The sequence below is a fragment of the Culicoides brevitarsis genome, chromosome 1 (assembly GCF_036172545.1).
Source record: "Culicoides brevitarsis isolate CSIRO-B50_1 chromosome 1, AGI_CSIRO_Cbre_v1, whole genome shotgun sequence".
In the NCBI taxonomy this organism is placed as follows: Eukaryota; Metazoa; Arthropoda; class Insecta; order Diptera; family Ceratopogonidae; genus Culicoides; species Culicoides brevitarsis.
Genome location: NC_087085.1, coordinates 11756485 through 11773855, shown reverse-complemented (window position 1 = coordinate 11773855; position 17371 = coordinate 11756485). Strand labels below are relative to the sequence as shown.

Sequence of the window (17371 nt, the reverse complement as noted above, 5' to 3'; positions counted from 1 at the left end):
AAGGTCAAACACCAACATACCGAGTCGTTCACTCAGAGACTCAATAATAAAAATGATTTATACTTTCGTTATGATTCTTATTGCTCTCTTTTGATATTTTCAGCATATGGATCACACATGAACATGTAACATTATTATAAATATATTCCGGCGAAATATATTTAAAAACACCTTGTTTGTAACGAATTTCGAGTGTGTACGAGGCGCATATGTGAAAACATTTACATATTTATACGAAAATTTCCTAACCGTTCGTTTCGCTCTATGAATTTTGTTGCGCACTGACCGAGGAGCTGCTACACGACGTACGGATGCGTGTGTCGATGCACAAAGTAACAACAACAATAGAAGACGAAGGAATAATAAAAATAAACAAAAATTCTCTGTGCAGCGATGTAGAGTCGTCTCTTTCTGCCTTGCTGTCTCGCATTCACAGGTGGCGGTGTGCGCTAAAATTTTCGTTCCATGACCTACGTGTATGGTATTGTGTCTGTCTCGCAGTGAGTTGACGTGAGTGACTCGGTATGGGATTGTTTACAACGAGACCGAGTTTGTGAATTTAGTTGAATTTTAAGCGCAAAGCGGTTAACATTCTTCTTCTGCTTTTGAATACGGTGTGTATCAATTTTCGTATGTGCGACGACGACGACGTGCAGTTTCGACGTGAAAAATAATAAAAAAAAAGAAGAAAATTAAATAATAAAAAAGGAGGAAAAATCGTGTACGTGCGAATAATATAACATAGAAAATTATACAGAAAATAAATACGGTGATTTTTCTTTTGATTTTCTTTGATTGTAAAAAAAAAGAAAAATATTTTGAGAAGGTGCAAAAATTACTGGAATGGAAATTTTTGAGATGAGAGTGACAAAAATAAAACGTGAAATTAATTTTGATTGAAAATTTTATTTGAAGACGTGAAATTATTTTTTTAAATTATCTAAAAAAAAAAATAATTAAAAAAATTTGTTAATTAAAAAAATAAAATTTTGACACCTGTCATTATTATTTTAAGTGTTTAAAAAAAAATTTAAGGACAATTCTGTTTAATTTTATTATTCAAGAAAAATAACAATAAACAACAACACCTGAAAAGTACACAAAAAAATAAAAATAATGAAGAAAAGGAACGAACATACAATCAAATCGTAATTGTGTCATTTGCATAATTACAATTTAAACTAAATTTTTTGTTGTTGTGTCTGTCGAGCAGACTGCGAGTGAAATGTTCTACATAAAAATTTTTTTATTATTATATTAAATGTTTCTCCTATCATTTTTATGCATGTTATGAGCAACGACAGCATGATGAAAAACACACATTTTATTATGTTATCTACTACACGGGACGACACGTGCACCCCAAGGGTGTCATTTCGCCGTAAATTGTTATTGTTGTCTATCCAAATTATCTCGATAATTGTTTGAGGTGAATTTTAAGTGCAAATGATGAGCATTTATTGCTTCTCCTGCCGCGAAATTTTCTTCATCGTGAAAAGTGCTCGACGTGTGTAATTTCACTCTGCTGGCAACAATAAAAGCAGTGCTGCAATGATAACTTTGTTTGAGCGTATCATGCAAACCACACGAATTCGCAATGGCATGTCTGTGTAGTGTTTCGCACAGATAGAGCGAAAATATTTCGCGGAAAATGTTTTTCGTTCGAAAATTTTGTTGAATCAAGAAATTATGTTGATGTACCTATTTTATTTTTAGCGGTCTCTCATCTGCTCCGCTTGAAATTTCAATAAAATATACAAATTTTTAGCACAAACACACGAAATGTACGAAGTAATCTTTAGAAAAAATAGGCAATCATGTTAAATCGTTAAATGTGGTGATCTAATTTTATGTTATTTTATTTTTTTCTCTCTCTCTTGAATGACAACAACACAACGAATCAAGGAAAATTTAGAAGTGAAATCACGTTTATGGCCGTTTTTTCGTTAAATGTATTTTATATATTACATAATTTGACAAAATAGAATTGACAGCGACAAAAAAATTAAAATATATAAAAAAAAACAAGTCCTTGATTTATTTTCTTCCTTTTTCGTTTTTCGTTCGCTTTTTCATCACTTAAATCTTAAATGCCGAACGGAAGTGAGGGAAATGTTAAAAAATTTATGATATCTCGGGCGATATTAAATCAAGAAAGATTAAACACTCGTAAATCCTGCTGGTCCCTTTGAGCAACTCGCCATTGCCCGAGTTAATCTAATATCACACTAACACGAAAATCTCACAAAAAGTAAGTTAATGCCGCCGATATCCTCCTTCTCCTCCGTGAAAGGCAGCATCTGAGACCTAAGGCAATGAATTTCTTTTTATGATCAATAACGTTGACTAACGGTCATGTACATGACATTGAGTATTATTATGATAGTCATTCGGTGAGCAGTAAATAAATGGAACATTTTTATTTTTTTTTGGCAAATGCTCTGAGGTGCCAACAAAAGTGATTGAATTGCCAAAGACGACAGCGTCTCAATAAAACTAATGATGGAACGACAAGAATTATTTTTAAATGAAATCAAAGGTCAATCAAAGTTAGTCAAACAATTAATTATACGATAGACAAAAAAAAACGTAGACTTTGTTGTATGTGACAGTAGATAGTTTGGAAAGAAGAGAGATTCTGATATCGATAAATAATAACAAATTTGTTCGATTTGTGAAAATTTTGTGTTTCGCAGAATGAAAAAAATTTGATAGCTGCTAAAATTCTGATAGTTATTGAGGTTTCTAAAATTTTTATAGATTCTGACACATTTAGGCACCAAAGCATTGGTATGATAGTTGGTTCTTGTTCGTTTTTCATTCAGTTGCCTCGAATTGCGAAAATTGCAATGATGGTACTTGGAAATTTTTTTGTCAATTATTCTAAATTTAAGATGTCTTTCAGATTTGGGTTGAAATTTTACCTAAAAAAATAAAAAAATATTTTTAAATACAAAATAAAATTAAAAATAATAAAAAAATTTTAACAAAAATTTAAATTTAATAATTTTTTTATATATTAAAAAAAAAATAAAATAAAAATATATTTAAAAAAAATTAAAATTAATAATTTTTTGATAAATTAATTTAACTTACCTTTATAAATTTAAAAAAATATTTCACAATTAATTATTTTAAAAAATCAATTTAATTTATTTTTAACTTTACCTAAAAAAAAAAAATAAAAATTAAAAAAAATATTTTTAAATAAAAATTAAAATTTTAAAATTTATTTTACAAAAATTCATATTTAATTATGAATATTACTCAGTATTAATGCATGTTAGTCAATTTGGTGTTTTCTATTCATTTTCTAAAGTGATTATTATTTTTTTATTCATATTTTTTTAATATTTATTTATTTTTTTTATTTAATTTTTTGATAAAATAATTTAACCTTACCTTTAAAATAAAAAAAAATTTAAATATTTACTTGCGAAAAAAAAATATTTGCGAAATTTAATTTTTCACAATTAATTTTTTTCGTGTATCACACTCTTTAATTTAACACGATACGAGTTACAAATATTTACTCGTCAATATTTCACCATCAATCATGAAAAAAATAACGCTGATGACTGGTTTATTTTCTTCTAGTATTTACTTCCAATGCTCGCGTAGTTTGTTTGTTTGGATATCGGTCAAAATATTTAAATGTCTATTTCAGAGCACCAAGCTTGGATATTTATTGAAAAAAAAAAGTATCTACAACAAAAATATCCACTGCAGTAGTATATTGTATAGGTCATGTGCTTAACGACTTTTCTATATAGCAAAAAAACTAACTAGTTGAAATAGATAGATCTATCAAAAAGCAGTTAATTAATTGTTTTATGGATTTAGTCGATTTTCGATCGCATGTGTCTGCTTGAGTATTTATTTATTGAGCGCGATAGATAGAGAGAGAGTGTGGCATTGGATCGTGAAATATTGGTCATTGAGGAGATGTCTTCTCGATATAATTGATGATGTTTCGGGGACGGGGGGAAATGAAAAGTGGTTGTAAGAGAACCAGAAATCGGTGCTCTTAATTGGATTGATTGATGAATGGGAGAGTAATTGACTGCAAAAAGTGCGTGTGTTTGCTTCATCGAATTGATGGAGTTCATTAACCGAACATATGTTGAAGAGTTTTGTAAGAGGATTGAAATTTTTGCACTTGATTTTTTTTTTCATAGCTCAAGAGTCTTTTCATTTTTTACTAATTCAAAGCTTCAATATAAATATTTTGAAAAGATCTACCAATTCAGCGCATTTTTTTATTCAGCAATTCAGCGAATTTATGAATTCAGCAATTCAGCGAATTTATGAATTCAGCAAACTTTAAATTCTTACAATTTTCAAGAAAAATTAGTTTTTTTCAAAATTTTGTTAGTATTTTGAGTTCAAAATAAGCAAAAATCGATCTTCAACTTTTTTTTATCATAATAATATCAAATATTGTTAAAACCTTTAATATTATAAATTAATAATTTTTCCTTTAATTTAATTGCAGGCACATTGGATGACATCGGATGTAATTAATTATCCACATTTATTTTATGATTTTAATCGACCAAATTTTTCGTTGGTTTTGATACAATCGAGGAATCGGAATTAAAAGATATTATCAGTGACACTAATGAAATATCAGTGGATTATGATATAAATTACACAAAAAATAAAAAAAAAAAAACAAAAAGTTCCAAAAATTATTATTTATCACATTTTCCGTTCATAGAAAGAAAATTCTATTAATTTAAGTGAAAAAAAAATAAGTGAATATTTTGACCAAAAGTCGTGCAAAACTTAATCCAATTCCAATTGACACGACGACGAATTTATCGAGTTGAAAGAAAAATATTTATTTATCTCTTTTGGAAGAAAATTGCTCGCAACAAACATGAAAATGGATCGAAAACACATGTATACGCTGGGAGTCGTATTTTTCATTATTTTAGAAGGTAAGTTCGATTTTCTTCTTTATTACACCTTTCGATTTTGGCGCGTGTGTGTATCTGAACGAATGTCATTTGTTTCGAACTAAGCTCGTGTTCGGGACCGAAGACAAGAAAAGTATTGAACATGTCCTGGAATAAATTTTGCTGTCATGTACGTTCTCGGAAAAAAAATGCCGTTGTGCAATCAGATATCCCGTTACACGTTACATTATTGGACAATTTTTCTTCGTTTTAGATTAACATTTTCTAAATTATCGACTATTACGGCAAAAGTATACCAGAAAACGCACTTACTTCTTCTCTCCATTCAGTCAGTCGGTAAATGATTATTTGTTACCTTTTACACTCTCTCGTCGTTGGTGTTGCTGCTTGAGTGCCAAGGCTCGCCATTGTTCGAAAGGCAAAATGAAAGGAAAGGAGAATCGACAACAAAATAAATGGATATGGGGGTGAAATGACTATTGACCAGAGGGTTGTGTCTGTGTTACTTATTGGCAATAAATTACAAATTTCTTTTAAACGTGCAACGTGAAAGACGACGAAGGAGCGAAAAAAAGTGTAATGGAACGAGTCTTTTGTTGTAATTGTGATGTTTGTTCGATTTACACCTGTATTATTTTCGTATCAGCGTCATCATCATCAGATAAAAGGTTGAGAAATGGGAACTAATAGCACAGTGTCGAGAAAACATTGGTGCACTATGAGAAATTATTGTCTTAAATCTTGCTAAGAAATTGCGAGAAAACGTGTGAGATGACAAAATTTAATTTTTATCAAGAGAATTTTTTTCAATATTTTAATTAATTTTCTTTTCATTTTAAAAATTAATTTCATTATTTAAAATTAATTTTTTTAAGAAAAAATTAATTTAAATTAAATTATTATTTAAAATTAAAAAAATAATTTTTTTCTACAAATTATTTTTCAATTTAAAATAAATTAAATAATTTTTAAAATAAAAAAAAATAATTTAATTTAAAAAAAATTTTAAATTTTTAAAAATAACTTCATTTTAATTTTTTTAAAATAAAAAAAAAATTTTTTGTTAAATTATTTAAAATAATGTAATTTATTTTTACAATTCTTTAACTTCATTCAAAATTTTTTAAATTTAAAAATTTATTTATTGATTAAATTAATTAAATTTTTAAAATAAAAGAAAATTTAATCAAATTAATTTAAAATAATAAAAAAAATTAATTGATGAATTATTTTATTTATTTTGAAAATTAATTTTATTAATTTTTTTTAATTAAAAAAATATCTTGTAGAAAAAATTTATAAAATATTATTAATTTTGAATAATTTAGATTAATAAATTATTTTAAAATTATTTTTGGTTCAAAAATTATTGTAAAAAAATTTTTCAAAATTGCAAGACATTAATTTTTCACAATTTAACATATTTCTTACGACTCCTCCCCGTAATTACAGACTAAACTAAATTCCAACTATAAAGTTTAGTAGAAAAATAATAATAAATATTTGTTTAAAGTTTCTGCCACTTCCTCCGTGTTCATCAAAATGGCTTCTAAAGAACTCTATCTGATATTTAACGAGCACACAGAAGCCATTTATTAATTAATTTTCTATTAAAAGTGAAGCAAATTGTTTATATAACAACTTACGTGTTTCTCCGCAGTTGCTTGATGGCTCGGCACTTAGTGAAATTACTACTTGATACTCTCTCCCACACTCTCTCTCGCTCGCTAGTTATAAAAATTCCCGTCTAATTCGGCATGACAAACAAAATTTATTTGTCAGTATTAATTGAAGTTCACATCATGTCACAAGGATCGCTCGTTGTCGTCGTATGTGCACTATGGATATGGCAGACGGCCAATGCTGTCTAAATACTGAATAAAATGACAATAATCAGTGTTGTGGTGTGTGGTAGATTTCGGGGATAAATGAGACAGAAATGAACGAAAAAAAAAATATAAAAAAGATTGTTTTGTCTTTTCTTGGTTTTCTCTCGGTTTTTATAGGAGATTATCTTTTTTTTTCTACGCCGCCTCCATGACAGTTTAGGTTGGCAGTCAAACGATGGTTTATGGGGATCGTTGTTTGTTCTTTTTCGGTTTTTGAGGTCATCAGAGTTGATTTTGCCGGCGAAAAATGTTCAGTTGTCACGGCCTGCGATGGGTGGCTCATTTAATTTGCGGCGATGAATTATTTGTGGTAGATATAGTCACACAAACAAGAATTAATGTTGCAGCTACTAATGCAATTATAATGTTTGTACTTCACCTGCATTATAAAACATTAATTAATTATTAATGGCAATGAGATGAGTTAATGGCTAAAGTTTTGTGTTGCGTTATTGTCACCATTCTTGATGTCATGTCGTTACTTTCCTAATTATTATTAGTTATTGATAAGCATCTTTAAAGAGATGTTTCATTTATAGATGGAAAATACATTTAAATCGATTTTCTTATTGGTCTATTGGGAGAAATATTGGAGTGAATTAATATTAATTAAAATATTGCCTTAAAGATTTTTAATTTTTTTAAATTAATATTTAAAATCAGAATAAAATTAATTTTTAAAAAATAAAAATTTTATTATTATTTTTTTTAATATAAAAATATAATTTTTTTATTAAAAAATATTTTTTTTATACCTATTAATAAATAAAATTATAATTTAAATTAAATTATTTTAATAAATTAAATTTAAAATTAATTAATTTTAAAATTTAAATTAAAAAAAAATATACTTAAAATGTACGGATAATTTTTTTTAATTTTTTTCCAATTTTATAGAAAAATTATCAATAAAAAAATATAATTTTTTCTAAATTTTTAAATTTTTTAAAAATAATTTATTTTTTTTTAAATATATATTTTTTTTAATTAATTAATTTAAATTTATAAAATATATTTATATTTTTACAATTTTATGCAAAAATCGAATAAATTAATTTAATTGATAAATTTTATCAATAAAAAAAATATTTTTATTTATAAAAAAAATTATTACATAATTTATTTTCTTTTAATTTTCTGCATAATGAGAAAAATTTCCAATTTATAATAAAAAAAATCAATCCACAAGAGAATAAAATAATGAATTCATCGTAATTCTTAAATACACTAATGATCAGAATAATAACCTCTTAATGTCCAAAAGCCACGAAAAATCACCGCATACACAAAAAAAAATAGGTTAATCCATTAACATTGTTCAATTTAAATAACAATTCAGCTCGTTAAATATGAATCCCATAAAATATGTAAAACACAAAATTAAAACATATTTTTTCCAACCCAGAAAAATATATATAAAAAAATAACATCATTCATTCATTTATTCGACACAAAGAGACATACAATCATCATCATTTAACGAACGAACAAAAAATATATAATTTATTTATCAAACAACAAAATTATTATTATTTATTCAAGTAATTTATTATTATTTTTTTTTATTCTGGCTTGAAATCTCGCCACAAGCACAATCTGCACAACAAGTGTAATAAAGTGTCAGTCAAATGTATATCAAACATTGACAGGATAACATCGACTCTATATTCCGACTTTAATTGATTTATTTTATTATTATGTGTTCCGTCAATCAAGGAGAAATTATGAAAGTCAATATTCGTCGACATTCGATTTAATTCAAAAATAAAAAAAAATTTGAAATGCATATTTCCTTGTCATATTTCCGGGCTTTTTTTTCATTTTAATTTCCTATTGAATCTTGGATTTTATGCAAAAAATTGTCATTTATTAATAATTAAAGTCTACACATGCATGAATAATAAAATAGAATAAAAGGGAAAAAATATCGTATATTTATTGGAAATTGAAGCGATTTTGCTGTCGAGAGCAGAGACAACTCAAGTTACTACCTACTACATGACGATAATAATATAATAATAATAGAAAAATTAAAATTCCAAACGCATAATATTTTATGACAAGAAAAATATTGAATGTATTGAACTGAGACGACGACAAAAATAGGAAAAACGGGCGAAAAGAAGGAGGAGGACATGCATGCTTCGAGTGTCATAGTGAATAAAATGTCTAGTACGTGTCGAAAAATTGTCTCGACATGGTCTTAAAATCAATTTTTTCTATTATTTTTTTTTTTATTTTCACTCTCCATTGACTGCATTGTCAAAGTAGGCGATATCTGGAGTGACACAAAAATAAAAATTGCTTTAAAACACCTCCAAGTGTGTTTGTTTGTAATGTGTCACACAAGTTTATATACTCGTTCGCTCAAATTCACTCCAAAATTATGGCATAGTCGTAATTTTTGTGCACAAATCAATTTATATCGAACATGTCAAGTGCTATTTGATGTCAATATCCAACCGCCGCATAGGCACCCCATACCACACACATATGGACGTAATTTTGCTTGTTGAATACAATTTTTTTGTACGTTTTTTTATGATCATTCAATTTTATATCCCGTCAACGTCGTCGTCGTCGTTGTCGCCGTTTGTTATCACTTCATTCATTCGATGCGGATCGGCAGCATAGGTGACATTGTTGAACATGATTCAGTTACTGAGCGCCTGCCATTCCAGGGAAAAAAACACAAACATCATAGAGGATACGGATGAATGCAAATAATTAATGACTTTTAATATTTAAAAACATCAAGTGTCTATGAGTGCTTCTCGGTTTTCGCTTGGATGCCGGCTGGTTGACGAGAATGCGAATGTGGATTGTGAAGAATTTGTGTCTCGCAAAGGATTTTTCTTCTTTTAATTGGTTTAATTTTTAATTTAAGTATTTTTTTCTTTTAAAACTTGGCTTTTATAGGCATTTTTGGTAAAATTTTGAACAATTTTTCACTTTGATGCTTTTTTAAATCCAGTTATTGAAAAAATTTTCTGCAAATTTAAGATTTATTTTTCCTCGAGTAGAATGAATATCTTCAAAAAAAGGCCTAAAAAAAGACAAAAAAAATATTATTAAAAAATTATTTAAAAAAAAATATTAAAAATTAAAAAATTAATAAAAAAAAAAAATTATACTGAAATTATTAAATTATTTAAAAAATTAATTAAGCTAAGTTAATTAATTAATTTAAAATTATTAATTTTCTATTTAATTTATTTTATGATTAAATTTACTTAATTTTTTTATTTTTTAATTATTATATATTATTTTAATTATTATATTTTTTTATTTTATTATACCTATTACATATTAATTAATTTTTTTTTACAATTCTAAACATAAATCAAAAATTTTTCAATTAAAAAATATAAAATTATTATATTTATTTTTTTTTGTTCAAAATTGCAATGTTTTTTTTAAGAAATTTTTTACTTGATTTAAAAAAATAATTTAAAAAAAGTTATTTGATTTTTTTTTATTTTTTAAAAAAAATATATTTTTTATGTAAAAAATAAAAAGTTAGATAAAATAAATTTTTACTTTAATTAATTAATTAAAAATTTAGGATTTTTAACCATTTTTATTCCATTATGCAGCACTTCATCTGTCAACTATCCAAATCGACGTGAAAAGAAAATTCACGCTGCTCACATTTATGCGAAACTCCAATTCCCCGCAGTCCATTTGCCTGCTTCGAAATTGAATCAATGCTCGTCGGTCTCTGTTTGAAAATGGGATTAATATGTGGGAAATATTGTTTCGTGGTTTTTTCATTCAATTCATAACTGATCCGCCGTTATTGTGTTCAACTAGGCTGCCATCTCACTGCAACACTGATTTTCGCTGCGAGCCATATTTTGTGCCATCCTACGATTAGCTGCGGTTTTGTTACTTTTTCATGTTATAAAAATAATATATATTATAGTAAAGTGGCGGCGCAGCATATTTTTGCAATAAATCAAACAATTCCGACAGAGAACGAGAAATTTTTTCCGCAAAAATAAACCGACGAATAGTGGAAAATTTGTTCGATTTTTCTCTCTGTTATTTTTTTTTTCGTTCACCAAAAATAATAATCATTTGAACTTCAACATCTGAAATCATTAAAAGTAAACGCACCTAATCTCCGCTACAGTCTCGGTCGCTACAGTTGTCGCAAATCTGCAAATATATGCGAAAAATGATTTAGTATTGGCAATGGGCCAGATGTGTTTTTAGCGTGTGTGTTTGTGACCAATTTCATAGCATTTTCAACAATGTCATCAATGTTGCCGCAATCGTTTGACATCTATCTTCAGAAATTTTCGAGATTTGAGGAACGCACTTGTTATACGGGTTTGTAAAAATCCTTAAGAAGAAAAGTTTTCTCCAAAGTTTCCCCGAACGCAAATAAAACAATTGCATTTCTTGTCACAGACAGCACAAAATATTTGTAAAATATTTTTTTTTTGAAAAAGTTCTTGTGCATCACATGTCTGAACGTGATGTGAAACAAAATAAATTGCTTGCTGGTTTTCTTGACAAACACACACACAGCAACTTCACTCAATAAATACGACAAAACAGTCATTTTGTTCGTTTTAAGCACATTAACCCATTACCGTGTTGTAATTCTGCAGTACACTTGGTATTATATCATGCCATATTTATACAGGTTGTTGTTCCATATTTTTCTTTTTTTGTGTATTTTTTCCTTTCCTCGAACGTTCGTTGAGTGAAAAACAGCAACAACAACATCATCATTCAAGCAGAGATGAAAAACTTTCGGGAGAGAAAGAAAAATTTATTATTATCATCATCCTACCTGTTGCCATAAATTGCTTTTATAATAAATTTTAACGTAACGTATGGAAAAGTGCCTTCTGATTGTGGTTGGCATGTCATGCGGCATCATCATGTGAATCGAGCGAGCGATGAGAGACGAGACAAGAGCTTTTCATATGCAGCGCATTCTTAAGTACTTTGCGAGTATCGTACATAACTGCAGAGAGGAAGAGCATATTTATGTTATTTTTATTTTTTTTTATCATTTTTTTCTTTTGTTTCTGCAAAAAAAAAAAAGAAAAATTTCAATATTACCAACGAGAAAATGATGCCATTTATAGAACGTCGGCTTGATGACACATGATCACTCACATTACTTACCTTTCATTTCTGGCTTTATGATAGACATAATTTACTTGATTACGCTAATATTTTATCTGCTTTCCATAAAAATTTTGTTCGGTCGCATATGCGGCAATAATTTTCCGTTTCAACAGTCGTCGTCAGCGTAATTGTGTGACTCTGATGGCTTTATACATTGTTGAAAAAAGTCAGTAAAGCGATTTTTGTTGGTATGGAGTTTTGGTAGTCGACGATTTTTTACATGGATTTGATGAATTTCTACAAAAAATGCAATTTTTTCATTACTTTAGTATTTGAAATAATAATTTTTTTTTAAAGTTTGTTAATTAATAAAAAAAATTATTTATTCATTTTTTTATTAATCGAGAAATTTAAAAAATAATCAGAAATAAATATAATTAATTTTTTTTTTAAATTTTTAATTAATTTTATTATATAAATATTTAAATGAAATTATTAAACTTTTAATTTTTTGATTAAAAAAAATAAATAAAAAAATTTTTTTACACTCCTTTGTTTAAATTTTTTAACTAATAAAACAAAAATAATTCTTATACTTTTATATTCATTTTTTAATTTTTTAAATAATTATTTAAATTAAATTTATTTATTTTAATTATTTAAATAAATTATTTTTAATTATTTTTTAATATAAATATTTTTTATTAAACTTTTAAACATTTTTTATTATTTTTTATTAATTGATAAATTTTTTTAATTAATAAAATAAATTTAAAAAAACCATTTTTTTATTATTTTTAATTTTCAAGCTTATTTTATTTTTTTTTTTAAATTAAAATTTAAAAATATGAATTAATTTTCATTGAATTTAAATTTTTTTTTGTAATAAAATAAAAATATATTTTAAATAAGTAAACTAAATTGATTAAATTAAATATATATTTTTTTTAAATTTTTAAGTACCTTATAAAATGAATAAAATAAAATAAATAGATAAAAATAATTACCTTTCTCAAATTTTCGATGTTAATTGATACATTTAACCAATTAAAAGATTGATTTACATTCGCCAACAAAAATTGATGATTGCCCTTCTAATTAAAAAACAAAATTGAAATCCTCCTACTTAAGTGTTGATGTTCAAATTTCTTTTTTTTTTTTCGTGGAATTGAAGGCAATTTTACAGCATTTATATAAAAAACACACAAAAAAAAATTCTGGCAACTTTTTTAATATCTGTAACCACTTCATTTTTATTTTTAAATAAATGGGTTTTCCTCTTTATTTTTCCATTTTTTTTTATTTAAAATATTATATTACATTTTATTTTTCATTCATAGTCAGAGTTGTCGCTTTCTGAATGTTTATGTTGAAAAATACTGCAAAGAGAGAGAGAAAAAAAAATTATTCAACGTTGGAATGGGAGTACATAAATTTTATTTAATTAAAATTTTGTATGACTTGACATCCAAAGCTCCATACGATGATGTCGCCAGGAATTTCATTACTTTACCTTGATTTTCTCGACTTGAGTCTACTCGTCTTGCGGCAGAAAAAATGCGAAAAATTTCATAGTTCGGTTTTTGTAAAAAAAAAAAAAAAAATAAATTATTTCAACTCTAATAGACCTCAATTAGTTTATCAGATGAGCGCCCTCGACATCTGCGTTACATTATTAGTTGTGCGTTATCTTCTGAATTGAAGAAATCTCGTGACCTTCTGGTTCTCTTTAGAAAAAAAAAATATCAATCTAATGTACTTATGTAGCGTAATGAGATAATTAAAGTCGGCATGTTTAGAAAAAATAAATAAATTTATTTTGTGAATGTGCCAGAAAACGACTTGCAGATCTTTGGCGGGCAAAATAATTAATTAGCACAATAAAGGTTGTAATTCGTTTTTAATTTATTATTATTTCTATTTTGTGCTGTGTTTGATAAAATGTGTCACAGTCGCTTCCTATTTAACGGATGAACAACGACTTGTTGATGTTTTAATTAAAAAACAAAAAAAAAATGTAAATAATTGAAAATTAAATCATGGTCCTTCTCGAAAAAAAAACAAGAACAGCTCTTGGCTATTAGTATTAATATTAGACCTCTCTTGAAAATTTTCCGTTCCGGCTTTTTTTTTAATGAAAGCTCATTATTTTTAATTTGTTGCATGAGTGAGAAACGAAGGTTGTTTGAAATGGAGGGATTTTCCATCCACACATTGTTCACTTATTTGGTCATCATGCATGACTGAAGCACCTTTTTCCTTTATTTTTTGTTGTTGTTCTAAAAAAAAATTTTTTTTTTCTACTTGCCATCATCATCATCACATGCAGACGAAAGTTAAACAAAGAGTTTGCATGTGAGTCAAAGTCAATTCTATCCTATTATAAATAAAAACAACAAAGTTGCCGTCAAAACTTTGTGTCGTCCATCCCCTCATATTTCTTGCCGTGTCATGCGTTCATTGAACGAGAGAAAAAGTGTTGATGTTTGAGTAAAATATTAAAAAAGCCAAAAACTTTGGGTTACTCACTTTAAAATGAGCTCACAAGGATAAAAATTAGTGTAGTAGTTAAATAATGCCAGAAGCGCCCTTTTGTGTTAAAATCCGAAAGAAAAGAACGGCAAATGCCAACAATGTGAACGAAGGGTGTTGGTTTCTAATATTTTCATCAAAACCGGAGAAACTTTTCTCTATCATCAAAAAGTTACACAAAAGAGCAAAATGTTATTATCGCTTTACACATGTGAACAAGGAGTAGTAGTGTATACGACGCACGTCGACGTGAAACATCATTTAAGTATATTGTTCTTTAATTTGCATGCATAAAATTCTCTATTGTTACCGATTTTCTTTTGCTTTACTGCGATTTTGTGAGAAAATTTGACGGATTTTTCATGTTAAGTTAAAAATTTTTTGACTTAAAATTAAGTTTACTAAATTTATTTGACTTAATCTTAAGTTTTAAGTTAACTATAAAAATTTTTGACTTAGACTTAAGTTTTAAGTTAACAAAACTTAAGATTAAGTTAAAAAAATTAAATTTAAGTTAAAAGAAAAAATTAAAATTAGTCTCGAAATTAGTCAAAAGTCAAATATGTTTAGGTTTTTCAACCAAATTTTGTAAAAAAAATATTTTTATATAATATTTTGTGAATTAAGGCAATTCATTTGACTTAAGTCAAATTGACTTAAAAGTAAATGTAAAAAAAATCATTTAAGCTTAAATTTTAGAATAAGCTGAAAGTTTTTTTAAAGCTTAAGAAAAACGCAAATAATTTATAATTTTTGACTTAAAAATTTTTACATCCTTGACTTAAGGTACAAATTAAGTAAAAATAAAAGAAAATTGACTTAAGCTTAAGTTTTAGAGAAAGTCAATAAAGTATTGATTTTTAACCATTTTTACGAATAAAATATTTTTTTTTAAATTTCAAAAAAAAAAATTGTTAAACAAAGTTTTTTAATTTGACTTAATGTGACTTAAGCTAAAGTCAAAACTTTAAAAAAATTTTAGATTCTAAATTTTTGACTTAAAATCTTTTTTTTTTGGTTTATGAAATGAACTAAAATAATAGGTAATTTACCTTAAAAAATTTGCCCTATCCAAAATTTTTTGTTCAACTTAAAATTTTTGAAGTCCCATAACCTGTAAAAAAAATTTTATGATTATTTTGAGCTCTTTTTTGACAAAATCACCGTCAAGTCATTGTGCCAAACGTTAAATAGAGATGCTTGCTTCAAACAGTGAGGAGCACACAATTGATCGCTTGCTCATAGGCTGCTTTTGTATTTATTTTATCACCTTGTTATACATTCTGCCAGACACCCGCACCATTATTTGACAATAAACAATAAACGAGTGTGTTTGTGAAATTTATCACAAATTGGCCTCAGGATGAATTTATATGCGCGCGGTGTTTTTGGGTATCAACAAAAGCCGAAACTTCACACGCCGCAGCTCCGGATTATTTGCACAGACCGATTGTGTTGGCATTGGTGCGGTGTGTAAGACAATCTATTAATTAAAATCAATTAAATGTCGTAAATTTTATTAGCATACGTAATTATATGACGGATAACGGATCGATAAATAATGAACAAGGAAAGAAGAATTCGACGAAACTTGTAATTATTGCTAAGAGCATTATTTAAATCCCACGTAGGAATTAAAAATCGGTCGAAAAAGGAGTGGCGACAATTCCCTTTTTCTGATATGGATCCGCACTTTCCCTTTGAAGAGAAGTGGCAAAAGGGGATCTATTTGCTTTTTAATTAATGACATCGTGTTTGTGCGGCACATAAATCATTTTCCTTGGATAAGTATTAAAAAGGGTTGAAAATATTTTGGGATAAAATGTTTCGGAATCCGGATTGGACATGCATGACCTGCAAAAGTACGTGTTTAAGAGACGATATTACGATAATTAACATCAAAAACCGTACCTGAGTGACATATAAGGGGAAACCCCGAAAAGGAGGGGGAATAATTTTTAATTTCTCGCACCCTTTGTTAGTCCATATTAAAGTGATATGTATAATTATCGGAAGTACATTTACAACAATCATTCTATATTGGCACTTCTATTGTGGATCTCCTGCACAATTAATTTCCATTTAATATTGATTTTGCCGCCGGCATCATCTGAGACAAAGACAAGCTATTTTGTAATGAAATACATTATTCATTCATTCATGGCTCTAATCAATCACGTAGGTATAATAGAGACCAATAATTGTCGATATTTGCACCACTTGCAGCTATAATGAGATGTTTAAGGACTTTTGTGATATTAATTTACCGGAAAATGTTTCATTGTTCGCATTGAGTGCATTACATCCTTCTTTAAAGTCATGTGAAAGGCTTTTAATGCGATTTACTTGTTTGTTAAGTGTTCCTCGTATTTTTCCTTAAAAAACGTTTTTTTTTCATCCATGAACGAGAAAAAGGCGCTTTTGAACACCTTTCTGAAGTAGAAAGAAAAAAAAATAAGAAGAAGACTTAAACCAAAAAAAAAAAAAATACTTTTACACAAAACCAACACATGCATAAGACCAAAGTAAAATGTTATTGTTGTTGTTAATGGAGGCTTACGGTGCAATTGAAGAGGTGTGTATTTTTTGATACTGCAAAACTTTTTAAAATATGACTTTTACAAGAACTAACAGAATATGGCATTGCAAGGAAAAGCAGATAATAAAACAGATGGCTAACATTTTCTGTCTTCTTTTTTATTTTCTGCATTTCCTTGTTTGTTTTTCTGTTTGCTCTTTGATATGAGAAGAGGTAAATTTTACTACTTTTTTCTTTAAAAATTAAAAAAATCTCATTTTTTAAAACTAATGACTTTTACTTTGGATATGTTGAAATTTGAAAAAAAGGAAAAAAATAATTTTAATTTTTTAAAAAATAAATTAAAATAATTAGAAAAATTTGATTAAATTTAATTAATTTAATTTAATTTAGTTAATTTA

General features: G+C 26.9%; 1 protein-coding gene across 4 annotated transcripts in view; it reads left to right on the top strand.

Moving 5' to 3' along the window:
* The first annotated feature begins 578 nt into the window (after positions 1-578).
* The window catches only part of LOC134828195 (uncharacterized), an 89227-nt gene continuing 72434 nt past the window's right edge, over positions 579-17371 (top strand). For 2 of the 4 annotated variants that reach the window (XM_063841208.1, XM_063841205.1), the window contains exons 1-2: positions 585-721; positions 4496-4943. In XM_063841208.1, coding sequence (XP_063697278.1) covers positions 4883-4943 — 61 coding nt within the window. In that variant the 5' untranslated portion in view covers positions 585-721; positions 4496-4882. Of the gene's footprint in view, positions 770-4495; positions 4944-17371 lie in introns of all 4 variants that reach the window. The other 2 variants (XM_063841206.1, XM_063841207.1) reach the window with 2 other exon arrangements.